Source organism: Thunnus thynnus, chromosome 1 (genome assembly GCF_963924715.1).
Source record: "Thunnus thynnus chromosome 1, fThuThy2.1, whole genome shotgun sequence".
NCBI lineage: Eukaryota > Metazoa > Chordata > Actinopteri > Scombriformes > Scombridae > Thunnus > Thunnus thynnus.
In genome coordinates this window covers 2,036,975-2,057,122 of record NC_089517.1, presented here as the reverse complement: position 1 = coordinate 2,057,122, position 20,148 = coordinate 2,036,975, and the positions used below count along the sequence as shown (strand labels likewise).

The window sequence follows — 20,148 nt, the reverse complement described above, 5'->3', positions numbered from 1 at the left end:
GCAGCGTGTATCATATTCCCTTCCTGTTACTGCATGGTAGACAGACTCCAGCCTCCCATGACACTGTACAAGATTAACAAGTGTAGAGATCAGTGGTGAACTCAGGCTGTCTGAGGGGCGAAAAAATATAAAGGACACCCTTCAGCAGAGAGCAATGATGCATGTTTAGTAAAAAAGCTACATCTCCAATGAAGATGAACATTTTATAGGGTGATTCAGAATATAAGAAAAACAACACCTCTGTATTAAAAAGATTGTTTTTTAAACATTAATTTTGCAAACATCTCTGTAATAAACACAGGGAATAGATAACGTTTTAAATATTTATTTCTCAGACACATCTGTATAAAAACATGGAACTATTAACATTTTGACAATTAGCTGTTTTCAGCCGCTAGATTGGTGAAATCAAAGGAGAATTCTTTTGGCCATGAGTTTGTTAATGTTAATGACCTCGTTATGGTCAGTTGTGATGTTTCTCTCAATGAACAATAGAAGATCTGAGAACCTTCTTTCTCCACATCTGTTTCTAAACTGGGTCTTGATCACCTTCAGGTTGGAGAATGATCACTGGACTGATGCAGTTGTTGCTGGCAGCTCAGACTGTACTGACCCAAAGGCAATGGAACAATCTAAAGGGGGTGTGACTGAGCAAACTACTGAGTAGTACTCTACTAAAACAGTTTTATAAAATTAGAAAAAAATACACTTACTGCATACTGAAAACCATTGCAATCAGCAGTGTTCTTCACTACAGCTGTAAGAACAAATATAACAACAATTTCTTACTTGTTGCTGTATTATTGAACTTCAGACATTTTAACGTGTTGTTGTTTGCTTCTACATTAATTAAAACAAGTATAAAGATGGTTCACAATGCATGCTAAAAGAAAAATGTATATAACTGAAAAGTATTATGAGATGTAGTGAGAGATGTTTGTTTGTAAGTATTGTTAATAAATATACGAGCAGTGAGACAGATGTAAACATGGAAAACTGTCCTCTGACTCACTGTCACACATTCAGATGAGCAGAGATATTGTTTTAGGAATATTTGGAGAACTTATCATTTATGGTTTCAAGGTGTGTTGAGGTCGACAAACCCTTAAGATTCTCAACATGACATCTGCTGAGTTGGAAAGTTTCTGATTCCAGTTCTTATATTTTGACTGTAATCCTTTTACATCATAACTATCTCTCAATGATTTAACATTATCTTGAGTCAACTTTATGTAAAGAAACAGTAAGTACAAAGATTTAGTGGGAGGAGAAGAGAAATAATTACAATCAGGTCACTGGACTGGTAGAGAAACCTGAAACAATACAGTGTTGACTCTTGTTTTAGGACAGAATGTATCCATGAGCCGAGGTGAAGAAATTAAGACAACATCATGTTTGTTAGTTTGTCTCACATTCTCTCAGATTATTACACATCCTTCTCTATTTATAGAGTTGGTTTACTGGTAAATGTTTCTCAATGAGGATGAACATGCAGAGATGTGTTCCTAGTACTATAAACGTTATTATTATTATTGATTAAATAATTAGTCAGTCGCCAGAATTAATTAATTGTCAACAACAACTTTGATAATTTATCAAACAACAATGTCAAAGTTTCTCTGTAGTTATGATGCTGCTTTTCTCTGTTTTATATCAGTGTCAAATGTTTACTGTTGGGTTCTGGACTGTTTCTGTTTTGCATCTGCTAAAAGCTTTGTGTACAACACACCAACATACATTAATGGATACTTTGATCATTTTAATTTAATCACTGAAAATACAGTAAGGAATGACCTTTAATACTACAATCATAAAATACACAAAAAGTAAATCAAACTTTACACTTTACCAGATGTTTTCAAACTGTGAGGCCTCATATGAAGATTGATGTGTAGTGACAGACGTGAGACAAAGACACTGCATGAGGTGAAAGGAGCAGCAGCTTGCTGGTGTGTTAAAAACAAGTTAGTTATTGTAGTTTGACCCGTTTACCAGCACAGTGATCAGCTGCAGCAGCAGCACTGGCTGTGACACACTGATCATGGAGGCAATTATAGTACCTGAAATAGCAAAATATAGTGATTTTATTTGTTTATTTATTTATCAGGAGTGTTGTAGCCTGAAACTACAGGGGATAAACCAAAACACTGAAATATGATGAGCAGTAACTGAGAGAAGAGAGAATGGTGGGCGAGCGAGCTAGAGAGAGAATGAGAGAGAGGGATGCTGATAGTTTCACAGTAGTTTTGTTTTCAAAGTGGAACAAAATAACCATCAAATACTCATCAGATTATTGACAGTAGAGACAGATACTCCAGAGTTTTAGGTCTCCAACCTCTGCAGGTCTCCTTCTTATTCATTCAGACCAAACATCAGTCACACAACAGCAAATACAAAGTTGTCATAACATGTTTCATCCATGGCCTGATGGAGGGTAGTCTGCCGATATGGATGCTGGTCATATACATAACAGCTTCATGTTGAAAATACATGTTTCATGTCAAAGGTCAGGACACATGTGGACATACAGTACCTTACTCCTCATGTTTTGGACCTTTAACTATATTTAATATAGACATCAGACACTATAACAGAGTAAAAATAACAGAAAATCACAAAAAGTATTAATATGTCCCCTGTATGATAAATGACCCTTTTCACATCGCACAGAGTGATTTGATTCACTGTTAAAATAGAAGTATTGATTAGTGCAGCTTTATATATGTAACTCAGAGTTTGTTATTCATTGTAACTTTACTGTAGTTAATTCAGTGCATTTGTTTAATCAGCTGTGTTTGTCTCTCTGCAGCATGAGGTGGCAGTCATTCCACTAACATGGAGAAGTACAAACTGGTGGAGAGAATTGGGAAAGGTGGATTTGGAACGGCCAACCTTGTCAAATCCAAAGAGGATGGAAACCAATATGTCATCAAGGAGATATTTGGCATATCTGGAGTAAGAACCTTTTGCATAATATTCCACAGTATCAGTGTTGATTTGAGCTCCTCTTTACTACGTTGCTCTTTCACATTATCTGTCCCTCTCACTTTGACAGATGTCACCTGAGGAGAGGCAGGAAGCTCAAAAAGAAGTTGAAGTCCTCGCCAACATGAGTCATCCCAACATTGTCCAGTATAAAGAGTCTTTTGAAGGTATAAATGATCCAAGATCTTAGCTGTAACCTCAAAGAATCACAGAGATCATCTACAGCAATAATATCCTGATGCATACACGTGTTTTCATGCATGTTCCTTATGCTGTATAAAAATCTTTTTAGTGAAGGACTGTCTGTGTATTGTGATGGACTACTGTGAGGGAGGAGACCTCTTAGAGAAGATCAGATCTCAGAAAGGAGAACTTTTCTCAGAAGAACAAGTAAGCTACTAACTCTTCAAGACAACCATGAATGTTGAGGATAAACCTGATAATCTTTAGGGTGAAACTGTTCAACATGTGGATAGAATTCATCATATAACACTCACTATTCCACTTCACTGTATATGTCTTTAACATGTATTTAGACTCTTTTTAATGTTTTTAATATTATTTCCCTCGCTTTATCGGTCATTAGAATTACAAATGATGTCTATAGTGCAAGTTGATACTCTTAAGTGTATCTTTACGTTCCTCTGCCTTTCTTAGATCCTGGACTGGTTTGTGCAGATTTGTCTGGCACTAAAGCACATCCATGATAGAAAAATCCTCCACAGGGACATTAAACCACAGGTACTGCTTCATGCACCACATGATGTTTCCTCAGTGATGATGCATCTTTCATTTGTATTGTATAAACTCATGATAATGACATTACATGTCTTTTCATGATGTCTGCATAGAACATATTTTTGACAAAAGATGGGACTGTACAGCTCGGGGACTTTGGAGTTTCAAGGGTGCTGAACAGGTTTGTAAAATGTGATCTGAATGAATCTGTAGATCTCTATGAAGCCAAGATTAAAATGGAAATAGTAAAGCATAATACAGTCTGCTTTCTATTCTCTTCTTATTTGCAGCACTGAAAAACTGGCATCAACACGCATAGGAACACTATATTACCTTTCACCAGAGATCTGTGAAAACAAACCATACAACAACAAAAGGTAATAACATGATGCTCTACGTTGTGTTTGTCTCATTTATGGTGTAAATTAACATTTAATAGTAATCCAGCAGACAAGTTCTCTCCCCACTGAACTGACTGTGAGTCATGCAGGATTAGGTGAAGGTTTCTGGGAGATGTGAAGGTATCATGTCTCCTCTTTATTGAGCGAACGAACCTGTTTGTTCATATCTACAACAGGAAGATTGATTTCCTTTAAACTAAAATATATTGGAGTGTTGTCAATAAACTTACACCTCAGTCTTTATGTTCAATTCATAGTTTTCTCATCATTAAAGTCTTTTTTCTCCAGCTTTCAAGTGACTGTTATTGAATAAATGTAAATCTACCCTCAGAACTGATCCCAGTTTGTTTATTTGTTTGTTCTCTCCTCTGACTTTCTCTCCTTTGCAGTGATATTTGGTCCCTCGGCTGTGTCCTGTATGAAATGTGCACTCTTAAGCGTGCAGTAAGTATTCTGTGTGTGAGCTGTTTAGTAATTCATGTAGATTTAATATATTGTACACATGTAATGGTCTCTCACATACATTTAGATCTCTTCTCTGCTTAATAGTTGACAAACAACAATGGGTCATCTTTCCTGTCTTCATTTTTTCTACAGTGGTTATAACTGTGTACTAAATGTGTTTCCTCTCAGTTTGAGGCTGGCAGTATGAAGAAATTACTTCTGAAGATCACCCGTGGCTCATACCCTCCAGTGTCTGGTCACTACTCCCAAGAACTGCGTTCTCTCTTAGCACAGCTGTTGAAACCCGACCCTACAGAGAGGCCCTCAGTCAGCAGCATACTGGAAGAACCTTTCCTCTCCTGTAGGATACAGAGGTTCCTCACACCACAGGTGGAGAGCACAGTTAGTTGTCTTTGATACAACCTGAATTTATATAAAGCGGACTGTGTTCAGTGTTTATTCTCTACTCAGTGTTTGCATTGTCACTTGTCACAGGTTCAGTCAGAGACTCTTATGATGTCTGACAAAAAAAGACAAAAGAAGACGCTTGAAGAGGAGAAGAAACATGAAGATAAAGGTATGTAAGCCTATAGGCTCCATTTTTCGATGCCTGTATCTTTAGATAATCTGCACTAAACCACAAGAGAGCATTAGCCTCTTACATTAGCCTTAGCCACACTATCTTGTATTTCTGGGTTTATAACATGGAGTGTAATAATACTAATAATGCATATTAATTGCACACTTATAAGTTGCAAAGCTGAAAAGTAATTTTAATTAAATCAGCTGGATAGTTTTGGATTTCTGGCCACTTTTCTGACCAGTGTGTGCACGGCCTCCAGAGCTTCGTAGCCCTGCCATTCAGAGCGATACGAGAATACAACTCACTGTCCGTCTCTTACGTCACTGTGACCTGACGGGCTGCTGTAACGCGAGAAATGCTCAGTGTGCTTGTATTCCTGTATCGCTGTGACTGACAGAGCTGACAGGGCCTCCATCGCTGTTTGTAGCCGAGCTCCAGCTTACACGCAAGCAGCTGATGGTTGATGGTCGGTCTCTGGAGATTTGCAGAGCTATTGTTATTATTATTATTATTATTATTATTATAATTATTATTATTATTATTATTATTATTATTATTATTATTATTATTATTATTATTATTATTATTATTATTGTTGTTGTTGTTTACTGTCCCCTGATATACATGGAAATTATAAAAGTTGAAGATTAAAGTAAAAAAAATTAATGGTAAAAGGGCTTTATTCAATTTAAGCCTTCATCTATCATTATCATTTAAATGGGACCTATTATGCTTTTCTTTATTTTCAGTCATATGTATAATGTTACAATGTCTGATGTTCATATTAAAAGTGTCCAAAGTGTCAAAAATGAGGTAAATGTATGTAAAAGTGTGAACAAAAAGCAGCGGCTTCAGACTGCTCTGAACACTCAGTTTCCAACAGTTTTTGCTACTTTCAGGCCGAGCCGACGTCGGGTGGCAGATTTCTTTATGTGGTCGTCTGCTCCACACACAGCTCAACTAACATTATGACATTTTCCCATCGTTCTGGGAGTAGTCATGCCAAACCATGACTCCATTACACAGCACTGCAAAGTAATTAAGTAGTTTACCTGTTGGAGGTGTGCTGGTTGCCTGCAGCTCTTCATCATCATCACTGTGGGTGTTTCTGCTTGTACTATTCCTCTCTGCATTATTTATAACTGATCCGCTCAACAAATAGCTCCAAACATGTCCATATCTTGTTATTTCGACCGCTTTGTAGTGCCGCTCATGAAGCTCTGCTAATCTGTTGAGGAACACATTCCACTTCCTGTAAATTCTTTACAATAAAAGTCTCCAGTTATTTAGTCATTAATAGGCCTTCAATTGTAACCCAAGAAGCTCACAGTGCTGGTAAGTAATGTGTTTTAGTTAAACCTTTAGAGAGATACATTTCCCACTTGTTGTAGTGCCCCGACAGTCAGAGGGGCCCCCAAGCAAATTTTGATTAAGGCCCCCAAAGGTCTATGGGGACCAGCTCTAACCAGGAGTCATCAAATCAGAATTTTTAAAATTGTACACATAGTGGGTTTTAATGTCACAGTAAAATCACAGTTATCTTTCATAATGTGATGTATTTCTGAGGGAAACAGAATATATGACTGGAGTACAGTTAGAGAGGGGATTTGTTGAAAACATTTAAATTTAATTGGATTGCTTTAAAGTGTTTGTGGTTTAGTAAATATGAGACCTTTATGAAGCTGTAGAGAGATTTAGAGCTGTAGAGACTGTTGGCCTCCACCCACACATTCATCAGCTGTGTGGTCAGATCAGGAGGTGGACGATGAGGGAGAAATGAATAAATTAAGACCTCAAACACATTCTTTGGAAATGTAAACAAATCATTTGCCAACTGATGTCCAAACATTGATTAAAAAAAACATTTTTTTTAGTGGTGTGACTAGTCAAGCATCCTGCCCCTGGTTCCATACTGTAGCTCACTAGGCTTCATGGTAAAGGCGACTTGAGTGATTCGCTAACAAACATTAAACCAGACAAACCTGCTTTTCATAAAAAATGCTGTTGTTGCTTAAACATTGTTGTCTCCCTTTACATTCCAGTGTATAGATGGTGCTTTTCAACAACCAACCCAGTCTCACATCAAAATGTGTAATAGCAACATTGGTCCACAGTGCAAAATTGTTTCACAATAATGGCTCCGCCGCCACAATCCAAATCCAAACACCACTATCTCGCTAAAGAAAAGGTGTTTTATAGCCTGTGATTGTAAAATGGAAAGTTGCTCATTTATTTTTTTGATTTCTAAATATATGTGGCTGAGGATATTTAATATGAAATCATCTTTCTTATAACATGGTCTTCCTCAATTATCCAACTGGATGTGAATGAAGCAGATGAACGTTTTCTAAGTTAACATTCTCAGTGTTGTTGAAATGAGTGAGTGCAGCTCTGACAGCATGTTGTTGTGTTTGTGTGAAGGTGTCGGCTGCGAGGAGGGAAACACTCCCTCTAAAACCGCTCTGTGTGGGAAACATGACACCAAGACAAAAGCTCAAAGGTGAGATGAGGATCTTTAACTGTCCATGACCCAAATCATCCAACCATCATTATTTACACTCAAAGCTGTTTGTGTTGTGTTGAAGCTCAGAGCAGCAGCAGCAGAGACCATCCTCTCCTGTATCCAGCTGTGTGTCCATGGAGAGTGATGATTCTAAGGAATGGGAGACATCATTTAAAGATGGACAATCTGACGGTGAGCTACACTTTTCTTCAGCATCAGTTCAGAGTGAAGCAGGTGGAGGTGAAGATGGTGTTGATATAGATGTTGATGCTGAGCTAAATTCAGACAAACACCCACTTGAGCCTAAATGTCTTGATGCAAGAAAAGGTTAGTGTAGTGAATTTACAGTCCTTGATGGTCAATTTCAAATTCAGGTTTAATGAACAAAAAACTGTTCATCAGAATGTGTGAATTAATAAAAGCTTAATTGCTTCATTTTTATTTGTAATAATCAGTTTTTGGATATAAAAGTCTATATTTAATTAAATATTTTATGTAGACTTTGGCTTAAGGAGTTTCAAATAAATAAATAAATACATGAATAAATTACATACATGCACAATGCATCCTGATATTCACAATAAAATACATTAATTAATTAAATACAAAATCAGACTCAAACTGAAACACCATCATTACACTAAGTAATATCTGGAAGTCTAAATAAGTTTTTTTCCACTGTATGAAAAATGGAAAAAATGTGTTCTCAGTAGAGGTCATGCCGTCAGTTCAGATATGTTGCGTACACACACACACACCCATACATTCACATGTACATTAATTTACATTAATTTTCTTGCCCTAACCCTAACCTTACTTTAAACTTACATCAAGTCTTCCTTCTAAAATCTAATGATTAATGTAGTGGGACTTGTTTTTTGTCCCCAAAATGTGACAGTAAACAGATTTATGTCCACACAGCATGAGTAATACCTGGTACACACACAAAGAATCAGGAAGCAGTGTCTTGTATAACTTTCACAGTTAAAATAAGTAAGACAAGCTAAAGTGGAAATCACCACCATCCTGATTTGTTTTACAAGTTAAATATTATCATTTAGTAGCAGCAGCAGTAAAGGTCGACTCTATAAACAATAAAAATAAATAGATCCAGACAAACCCTTTCCTCCAGAAACACTGGTGTGTCATCTGATATCAAGGGTGTAGGTTTGGTTTCAACTTTGACAGGGACATTTTTTATTAAACAGCCAAAATAATTGCTTTCTCTTTCATAGGCACATGTACACACACACCTACACACATAAAGAGCCTGACTCTGCAAAATGTTTAATTTACTGAATATGCATTTGCTGACTTGCCTGAAACCAGACCTGTATCATGATATTTTCTCTGGTTTCTACATTTTATTTTATTGATATATTACTTAAATATAAATCTAAAACCAAAGTTAATATTTAAAAATAACATATCATAGACTGTCAATAAATGTAACAATAAAATAAATGTATAGAAACCTTTAGGTAATGTGCTGGAAGGTTTTCAAACATCACCTGAGATTCTGTCCTTCTTTCAGTTTTGTGAATTTGGGCGAAACAACTCAAGAGTTTCATGAGAGTCACAGTGATGCTCAAACTTCTTTAAATCTTCTCAAAATCTTCTATTTGTATAATTTTTCATTCAACTCCTGAACTTATGGCTGATCTTTCTCTCTGACATCAGAGCTCACCTGAGAGGCTGCAGCTCACAGATCAGTTAGACAAGCTACGGCTAATTTAGCTTCTAAATGATTTTCATGTCTTAATGACACATATGCAATAATAACTATAATAATAACTGCTCTTGATCCACTCATGGAAAAGGGGAGAGATGGCATTAAATAGTAATTATTTCTCCCACTAATGTAAAAAAATAATGTTTGGATTGATTACTGAACCTTTTTAATAACTAAGCTAAACTGTTACTGACACTTTGGTTCTTCTTTAAAAAGGACAATTTGTCTAAATTTGCGTTTGGGAGGAATTTTCACCAAAAGTAATAAAGATGTTTAATTAAACAGCCTGTCTGAGCAACAATCATAAATTAGCTAACATCACCTAACAGCTGAAATTAAATATAATATCAATTGATCTTAGTTTTGTCCAGTGAAGTCGTTTTAGATTCTGTGAGGTTTGGAACATTTAAACTATAAACACTAACAGCTTCAGATTTTCCAACTCAACGACTCCACTAATGCTGCTGCTGCTAGTCAACAGTTGAGGGTTGCCAGATCATCAGGTCGAGTATCCTCCATATCCTGCTCTTCATTCTTTATCATAATGATCCACCTTTTTGCAGAAAACACACAAACCTGGCAACTCTGCAGAGATCTTACCGTTAATATTACATGGAGTTAAAGCAGCTAGATTGTTTGAGATCGATAAAAATATTGATAGGGACATGTTCTCACCGACCAAACCTAAATCTATGCCGATGTCTTATATGTTACTGATCAAAGATTAAATGATAAAAATATGTGTTGCAGGAATTGCACTATGTTGTGTATTTTTAAAACATGTGGTAGAGAATATAGAAAGAAAAAGATTTTACAATGTCACATTAAACTGACACAGGCCAATACAACTGATTTTCTGTAGAAATTAGAGACTCTGAGGATTAACATTGAAAAAAACACAGTTACAAATCAGAAAACAAAACTACATTTCATAACATATTAATATTAAAGACTCCAATGAATCAGAAAACAAGACATTTCACAAAAACCACAATCTTGGGCCTATTTTCCACTAACTAATCACAAGGCAAAGCTGAATCAAATCAGGTTCTCCATAGATGCCAAAATGACACTGAAAACACATTTAAAAATGGCATATATATAAAAAATAATATTATATAGCATACTAAGTCATAGAGGGTTATTAATTTTTCTGTTAATTTTTCTTGTTTTTACAAGTGATCTTTTCTTTCTCTCTCATAGCCTTTTCCAACTTTCTCTCCAAACTTGGACTGAAGAAATTTTATCCCAACAAGCTCACTCTTCAGTCTCTTCTGGAAATCAACAAAAACAGCATTTATGATGAAACTGTTGAATCACTGGAGAAAATACCATGGTGCTTTCTCAGGAAACTCTTTCAAATCAACGCAGAATGCAGAAACTGTACACAACTATCAAACAATGATGATGATGATGAGGGAAACAGTGACTTTGACAAAGACACAGATGACTCTGCAGACAACAAGGTTAACCCTCTCGACCTCATAGTCGCACTCTTTCTTTGTGCTGACAGCTTCTTGCAACAGGAAATGGCCCTCAAGATGTCAATGTGCCAGTTTTCTGTCCCACTGCTGTTGCCTCATGGTGATAACAGTCAGTGTTCCCTGATGCTGTCGGCTCTGAGAGACATCGTCAAAGAGTGGTGTCCAGAGGATTTGTCTGAATCAAGAGGATTTGTTGAAGACAACATTGTCCAAGCAAATATACCATTCTTTACCTTTGTGAGGCTGAAAAACTGTAGTTTGTCCAAGTCACAGATGTTGAATCATGTTCTCAGTCGTGGCCAACAGAATCACAACATCTTCATACACAGAGATATGAAAGGAGGAACACTTAAAAGAGAAATTGCCAATGGTTTAGTCGAGGTTTGCTGGTACCTTCCCTGTGGCAAAGAAAATCTTGACATATTTCCAGAACCAGTTGCCTTTGCCAATTTGAGAGGAGACATTTGTGAGTCACTCGCACAATTCAAGTTTCTTTTTCAAGTGTCAACTGCTACCTTTGTGTTCCTGGACAAAGTTGAAGAAAATGAGCACAAGAATCTGACTTCTCTTCAAGATGTGAAATCCAAACTCTTCTTTGTTGTTAATCAAAAGGACAACTCTAGAGAGGACATGATGTCTGTCCAGACAACACTGAAAGAGTTAGAGCTACCAAAAAGCAGCGTGAAAATCAAAGACTCAAAGGTAAATGTTGCAGAGTTTTCAAAGAAACTTTGTGCAACCATCAAGACCTCACTGCCAGAAGAAACTCCCACATTGAACATCGTCAATATGGTTGAAATAGCTGTTGAACTTGGTCTATCTGTGGATGAAAACTCAAGTGAAAAACAAAAGAAAGCAGTTGAGGAGATCATGATCGACATTGAGGGGCGAAGTATACCAGACTACAAGAAACAACAACTTCCTTTGCAGGGAGATAACTGGAAAAGATTATCACAGTTAGAGAAGGAGGAGTGTAGATTGAAATCTGGCGACTCAGAACTTGAACAGAATAAATCCCAGCTACAGACAGAAAAACAAAAGATTAAGGAGGAGCAAAGCAAACAAAAACTGTCCAAAGGAATGAAGAGTTTCATTAAAACTTTATCCACAAGTGACAAAGAAGAAAGAGATTTTTTCCTTAAGTGGATGAAACTCAAGTTTAACACACATTCACGGAGGAAACTGTCTGAGCTGCGCAAGGAATTCAAAGAGCAATGCAAGAAGAAAGATAAAAATCTCACTGCAGAGTTAGATCAGGCTTTGCTGGAGAGCTCTTTAGGAGTAGAGCATTACATGAGAGAGATGGGACTCATCTATGAGTTCTCAATTTCTGGCTCCAGAAACACTGATGAAATATCTCGTCTCCCTGGTTTGGCTGCTGAAATGCTGTTGGATGGATATCCTTTAGAGCTCTTGGATGGAGATGCTTCCAACATCCCAGAGAGATGGGTGACAGATGTGCTGATGGAGCTTCACAAGAAGGTTGGAGGGAAGAGCAGACTGTTAGTACTGACTGTGCTGGGTGTTCAAAGTACAGGGAAGTCAACACTCCTCAACACCATGTTTGGTGTGCAGTTTCCTGTCAGCAGCGGCAGATGCACAAGAGGAGCTTATATGCTTTTCCTCAAAGTTGGAGAGGACATGAAACATGAGTTGAACTGTGATTTTATAGTTCTCATTGACACAGAGGGTCTAAAATCTCCTGATTTGGCAGAACTAGAGGAAAGTTATGTGTATGACAACCAGCTGGCAACCTTTGTGATTGGTTTAAGTGATGTCACCATTATCAATGTCGCCATGGAGAACTCAACAGAAATGAAAGACATCCTGCAAATTGCAGCTCACGCCTTCTTGAGAATGAGACATATTGGTAAAAAGCCAGTTTGTCATTTTGTGCATCAAAATGTTTCTGGAGTTTCAGCTCATGAAAATACCATAACAGATAGAAAGAAGCTCTTGGAGGAGCTCAATGAAATGACACAAATTGCAGCTAAAATGGAAAAGAAGCCTTCTATTAAAGCTTTCACAGATGTGCTGGACTATGACATGGACAAAAACCACTGGAACATCCCAGGACTCTGGCAAGGAACCCCTCGGATGGCAGCAGTGAACACAGGTTACAGTGAAGCTGTAGCAGATTTCAAGAAAAATCTTTTGATGACAGTGAAAACAGACAAAAGCAATGACGTCTCACAGATCCCAGAGTTTCTAGAATGGATGAGAAGTCTCTGGAGATCAGTGAAATATGAGAACTTCATCTTTAGTTTCAGAAACACTCTTGTGGCTCAGGCCTACGACAACCTTTGCAAAGAGTTCAGTCAATGGGAATGGCAGTTCAGAAAAGAAATCCTCTCCTGGCAAACAGAAGCAGAGTTGGAAATCTTAAATTCTGACAATGAATCTGATATTCAAACTTGGAGCATTTTGGTTGATTCAAAAAAATCAGAGGTGTCAGAAAAAATAGCATCTGAAGAAAGGAAAGTGAAGGAGAAACTTACAAACTACTACAAAAAGAAAGACCAGAATGTAAATCTGATAGAAGAATACAAAACTGACTTTTTCAACAGCATCAGTAGTGTTGCAAGGGAAATAGTTTATTCTGTGAACAATAAATTGGATTGTGCATTTGAGCTGAAAAAAGGTTCAAAAAAGGTTCAAGACATTCTGAAGGAATACAGAGGCGGGGTTGAATACGAGGTCATGAAGCTCCTGAGTGCCTTTAAAGACTTCACACTGTCTTATGAACAGCTGACACAGAAGTTTGAAAAGATGTGGACTGCAGCCACTAAACATGTGTCTGGCCTGAAAGAGCGAGATATCGCAGCAAGTGTCCTGGAACAGTTGAGAAGAAATATCTCAAACCGGAATGTTGATGAGGAATTCCAAAACATTAAAGACCTAAAGGAGATTGGGAAGGATCGATTTAAAACCAAACCTGAACATACAGACTCCTGGATGAAGAAGGATGGAGATCTGTGGAAGGGAGATGCAGAACTGCAGAAGTTTGCTGACGGTGTCATTGAGTCTTGCACATGGTCTGTGCTTGTTAAAGCAAAGAGAAACACAGATTACAATGACTCTTTAACAAGGGAGCTTCTTGAAAAAATGGATGAATACCTTAAACAAAGTTACAAGCATCACAAAACAAATACACAGTTTGAGATTGACCTGAAACTTCACATGTGTGGCATTGCCTCAAGGGAATTCCTCAAAATGCACCAAAAATTCTTGTCAGATAATGATCCTCAAATTCAGCTGCAGAAGTACAAGAATCAGTACTTGTCAGATTTTCTAGATTTATACAAACAGAGAGATGATTGTCAGCGCAAAGCAAAGACTTTTGTCCAGTTTTGTATCAAACCTGCTGTGGAAGAGTACATCAACAGATCTCTGGGGATAAACATTGTGGATGAAATTTTGACAGGTTGTCATTCAGCAGAGTTCAGTTCCCGCTCCTTTTTCCAGTACAACATTCAGGAAGAGTTGCTGCAAAAGGATGACTTTGACAGTTTTGTCAAGTACGTTTGTAACTATGAAATATATGGTAAAGATTGGATATTTCAGCAAATCCAGCAACAAATGTCAGAGAACAAAACTTTGTGCAAACTGAAACAAGAGAATCTGAAGGTGATAGTTCGCAAAATCACAGCAGCCTTAGAGCAGGCCACAAAAGGACCAGATGGTGTTCAACTGCCAGACAACAAAGAAAGCATCACAGAGCTCATCAGCAACATGCGGAAGTATTTGATTAAAGACATCTCAATTTCAGAGGATGAAAAAAGAACCTTGTTTCAAATCCAAAGCACATGTCATCCATTTATCAACAGCCTCAAAATGTCAATAGAAGACTTGAAAGAACAGCTTCAGGAGGAATTCTCAAAGTCTGAAAACATCACTGAGACTCTGAACAAACTTCCAATCAAACCACAGGATGAGCTTTTCAAGCGAGTGTTTGGTTGTGGAAAACAATGTCCATTTTGTAAAGTTCCCTGTGAGGCTGGAGGCAAAGATCACAAGCAGCATCATGCAGCTGTTCATTGGCCACAAGGTCTTAGTGGACGCAGTTATGATGGCAGTGATAAGCTGGTTGAAACACTGTGTACAACTGATATACACAAGTACTATCCAGACTGGCACATTCCTCCAGATCCCAGCATGGAGGCATCTGACTACTGGAAGTTTGTACTGGTAAAATACAATGACAGATTTGCTCAAGTATATAAGGCCAAGCCAGCTGATGTTCCAGAGGCCTGGAGGAGAATCACAAAGGAACAAGCACTGAAGGGATTAAAAGATGCCTTCAACATGAAGTAAACAACGTACAAATATCTTTAAAACAACAAAACAAAACAAAATTTGAAACATACATGATTTTTTCTAACAAAAATGAACACTGGAGAAAAGGACTGGAGGACTAAACACATGAGAGCTTTCAGCAGATCAGATCAGTCAAATTCAATTAGTTAAATTCAAAATATATCAATACTGTTTTAATGTATATTGTTTTGTTTTTTCATGTAACTGACTTTGTGGTTCAAACAGACTAAAGCAGCTGCTGACAGTGAATACTGTGGCATCCTTTGGTCTGGTGAACATGATGAATGACAAATGATGAGTTGAACAAGTTGAAAAGCTGGAAATAGTTGTTAGACTGTTCAACTTTTTCTATAATATTTCTTTTACTTTTTATTTTGTGTTTTTATTTTTTGGAGATTACAGATGTTTTGTTTTCTTCTCTCATGATTAATGACTGGTGTTCATGATGATGATAAAGAAAATGATGATGTACAACAAAGATCATGTAAAAAAGAGATGATGATGTTTTATGTTTTTATCTTTAATTTTTGTTCGTGATCATTACAAATGTTTAGTTTTTCCTTTTTTCAAGTTTTAATATATGCATATACGTATAATAGCTGATATACACAATTATGATGCTGATGATGACAATTATAATGATGTTCTACAAAGACCACATGAAAAAAGGTCATGATTTACAATATTAGTTTTGTTGTTGTTGTTGTTTTATGATTACAACTGTTTGTTTATTTTTTCTTTGTTCATATTGATATATGACTATGTTAATAGTAACCAGTGTGCAAACTAATGATGATGATGATGATGATGCTGATGAAGATGTCAGCATGGTTCATTCAGTGTTTGCAGTTGGCTTTCTAATGGTTACTACCAGTCAATCAATAACAAATATTGATTCAAATGACTTTTGGTGCCTTTCTGAAGCTGAACATGAAACAAAGAGGCAGAAAGCACAGAAACAATTACTCAGACTTTTAAATATTTACCTTTTTTTCTTGTTTATTTTATTATCTTAAATACAATGTGATGATGATGATGATGATGATAATGATGATGAAGGCCTACGTAGTTCAAAGGTCATCTGATGAGATGCTGTTTTGTAACACGTTTTACTACTTTTTACATTTTTTATAGTTTTATTCTTTAATTCTTTACTTGCTAAACGTAACATGCTACAATGAAAATAGTTATTAATGTTTTCTTGGAGATTAAAGTAAATAAATTGTCATCAGTTCAAATGTTTGCATGTTGATGCAAATTACTTTTTGATTCATGAACAAATACTGAGACGTCCTTTCATGTGTTGTTAATGTAACTTTTTTCTTTTAGATATTATGTGTTGAACAAGACTAGAAAACAGTTTTGTTATCTTTTAAAAACATTATTTTTTGTATTCTTTTATTTTTGCATTTTACTTTTTAATAAGTACAAAAGTTTTTGTTTTATTCATCTTGTAACACAACTATGTACATAATGACAAATATAAAGTGCTAAATATAATGATGCTGATGCTGATGATGATGAAGAACAAAGCTCATGTGAAACAGATGTTTTCTAACATGTCATCACTATTCTTTAATATTTTTACAGTTACAGATATTTTGATGTGTGTTTGATAAAAGTCAGTGAATAAGAGTCTTTATGTTGTTGTAACTGACCTTTCAGCTCATGTTTAAATATTGTCTAAACAAGCCAACTGTGGGAATAATGTGGCATCTTCTGCTCTGTTGATCATGTTCAACTTCTGACACAATGAATTAAACAAGATACAAACAAGTTTTGCTTTGTCAGTGTTTTCTTTTCTTCTTTTTTACAGGTTGACATACAGTATAGTTATGTGTATAATGATAAGTGATGGTGATAATATACTGTATGCACAAAGATCATGTGGCTAAATATCTTTAGTAATAAACAATTAATGCATAAAGCCATCACGTAGAATTTCAAACATTTGACACCAAACAACTTTAGATCAATATTGCCAATTTCAATTTTGATAAGTTCACAAATATTGGGTATAAAGTTTTCTTCTACAAATGTGTGACTTTAGTTTTATGTTTTTAAAGCTGTAATCAAAGCCGCTGCACTACTGACAACAATGGTGTCACTCTTTACCAGCTGTCAGTAGTTCCTTTATTTCCATTGTGCATTGCATTATGGGACAACAGTGTCTATCAACAGCAGTTATCAATTATTGATCAACACTACAGACTCAGAACATGTTTAGATTCAAACTGTATAAAATTATGACCCAATGTTATAAAATATGATTCACAGAGAGGTTTACAGGTATTTGGAGGATTATTCTCTATTTTTGGTTTTATCTTCACAGTTTTTGAGATATCTGTCTCTGAGTTTTCTGCCACCATCCCAATACAATGGAGATGCATTAAAAAGTGACATTTAAAAGACTTCAACAGTATCACGTCTTTCTAAAAACAATGTCCCCACTTACTCTGGACAATCCACAGGACACATTCTCAACAACTCTGAGTGGAAAGACTTTCTACTAAACTAATCTGACATCTTTTTACAGTATTTTCTGTGGATTCTCCACAGTAACAGTCACACTTTCTAGAAAAACACACTGCTGTTGATTTTAATTTAATGTAACTTTTCAGTGCTGTGAGAACCACAAATGAAACTCCATTGAACTGGTGTGGTGACAGACATCTCAAACACTGGACAAATAAAACCAAAACTATCTCCATGACTACACATATCACAAGAGGTTACTCACAAAATGTTTATCTGGTATTTTGGGTGAACTGGTCCTTTAACAAATAGAACCACTAGACACCAGTAGATGCTGTTAATTTGGAACTGGAGTAAGTTCTTCATGAAATCTGAAGAGGATTAAAGTCTATCTGTTGTATGAATACACAGTGAAACACTGAATCACAGTTCAAAGAGCAAATATTGAGAACAAGAGAGAAGTAGTGAAGTAGTGATAAGTTCAGTTTTCTACCACTTGAGGGCACAAGAGTCAAGTCCACCTTGTGTGGAGTCTACACTCTATTGCAACTTTCTAAATGGAAAATTAAGAGTGTCTGAAATCAGAAACTGCACAATCTTATTCATATATGACTAACTCCTTTCTGTGTTTGATCCAACAAATGTGATTTTAATGATTTTGGATTGACTGTTTTTATTTGATTTTATTGTGTCTCAGTGTGATCAGATGTGTTTTATTATGATTATATTGAGGTTTTATTGGGTATCTATTGTTTTTATTGTGGATTCTTTGGTGCTATTATGTCTGGAGCACTGGACCAAATGAATTTCTCTGTGTGGGATAATAAAGTTGATCTGAATCTGAATCTGAATCACTCACCGACCCTCACAGCCAAGTCTGATCAAAATACATTTTGTAACAATAAATATATAAAAAATACATATAAGGAAATAAATGAATATAAACTTGATTTATTGTTGACTTGATGTGTGTGTTGAATTTGTCGTCTGATTAAAACATAACTGTTGAAATAAGTTGTAGGAAGTCTCTGGAATGTAATTAGTTCCTCTGGTTCTGACACGCAGACCTTCCTGAGCTGCCTTCAGCCAGCTCTCTGTTCTTATATTATCTATAAAGTTCCTGGTGGATTCCTAGAACTTATGTTTCCTCTTTAAGGCTGATGGGAAACAAACTGACGTGAGAATAGTCCTTAATAATGTATTATTGCATGCTTTATTAAAAAAGCTTCCTTATCTATTATTAATGACGGCTTCCGCGGAATAATCACTGAATAAATCAGCATTAAAATATTACCACGATTATCTAATAAATGTATGGAATATGGAATAATAGATGCTTATAACAGATGTTTGTTTTAATTATTTTTATGACTTTTTTCCAGAGAATGGATGGAGACAGTTGTCTGGTCCTGTAGTAGCAATACATCCATGATTGAGACCAGTTTATATCTACGTTTATGCGCCACAGTTTACGACAGTTCCCGTCTCTTTGCGGCAGTCAGTTGCTAAAACACCACTATCTCTCTAAAGAAAAGGTGTTTTATAGCCTGTGATTGTAAAATGGAAAGTTGCTCATTTATTTTTTTGATTTCTAAATATATGTGGCTGAGGATATTTAATATGAAATCATCTTTCTTATAACATGGTCTTCCTCAATTATCCAACTGGATGTGAATGAAGCAGATGAGCGTTTTCTAAGTTAACATTCTCAGTGTTGTTGAAATGAGTGAGTGCAGCTCTGACAGCATGTTGTTGTGTTTGTGTGAAGGTGTCGGCTGCGAGGAGGGAAACACTCCCTCTAAAACCGCTCTGTGTGGGAAACATGACACCAAGACAAAAGCTCAAAGGTGAGATGAGGATCTTTAACTGTCCATGACCCAAATCATCCAACCATCATTATTTACACTCAAAGCTGTTTGTGTTGTGTTGACCATCCTCTCCTGTACCCAGCTGTGTGTCCATGAAGAGTGATGATTCTAAGGATTGGAATATATTATTTAAAGATGGAAAATCTGACGGTGAGCTACACTTTTCTTCAGCATCAGTTCAGAGTGAAGCAGGTGGAGATGAAGATGGTGTTGATATAGATGTTGATGCTGAGCTAAATTCAGACAAACACCCACTTGAATTTACAGTCCTTGATGGTCAATTTCAAATTCAGGTTTAATGAACAAAAACGTTTTAATCAGATTGTGTTGTGACACTGCTTTATCATCAATTTTACTCTAAATTGGGACCACAATTTACAAAATGAACATCATGCTGTATTGAAGAAGACTTGAAACTAGCGATTGAGACCATAAATTCATTAGGAAACAGTTTACTGAGGTAATAAATCAAGAGAGAAGTAGAGTTATTTTTTCATAGACTTACATACAACTGGTCTTCTTTTTGCAGCCAGTGGAGTCGCCCCCTGATGGCCATTAAATAGATGTGCACACACCTACACACTACACGAATCCATATGAATATTCGAAAAAGCATAA

The 20,148-nt window shown here is 36.3% G+C and overlaps 1 protein-coding gene and 1 long non-coding RNA gene across 14 annotated transcripts in view; one reads left to right on the top strand and one right to left on the bottom strand.

Annotated features, from left to right (window-relative positions):
* The window catches only part of LOC137182671 (up-regulator of cell proliferation-like), a 35,584-nt gene extending 18,621 nt beyond the window's left edge, over nucleotides 1-16,963 (top strand). For 4 of the 13 annotated variants that reach the window (XM_067589162.1, XM_067589333.1, XM_067589073.1 and 1 more), the window contains exons 12-14: nucleotides 7,573-7,651; nucleotides 7,737-7,846; nucleotides 10,590-16,963. In XM_067589162.1, coding sequence (XP_067445263.1) covers nucleotides 7,573-7,651; nucleotides 7,737-7,846; nucleotides 10,590-15,184 — 4,784 coding nt within the window. In that variant the 3' untranslated portion in view covers nucleotides 15,185-16,963. Of the gene's footprint in view, nucleotides 1-2,809; nucleotides 2,956-3,055; nucleotides 3,153-3,277; nucleotides 3,376-3,642; nucleotides 3,727-3,836; nucleotides 3,905-4,013; nucleotides 4,101-4,513; nucleotides 4,569-4,757; nucleotides 4,959-5,063; nucleotides 5,146-5,741; nucleotides 6,487-7,572; nucleotides 7,652-7,736; nucleotides 7,847-10,589 lie in introns of those variants that run through there. The other 9 variants (XM_067589679.1, XM_067589756.1, XM_067589589.1 and 6 more) reach the window with 9 other exon arrangements.
* The window catches only part of LOC137183330 (uncharacterized), a 22,371-nt gene continuing 17,597 nt past the window's right edge, over nucleotides 15,375-20,148 (bottom strand). Inside the window, exon 2 of the long non-coding RNA XR_010928452.1 lies at nucleotides 15,375-15,503. This is a non-coding gene — a long non-coding RNA (uncharacterized lncRNA). The remainder of the gene's footprint in view (nucleotides 15,504-20,148) is intronic.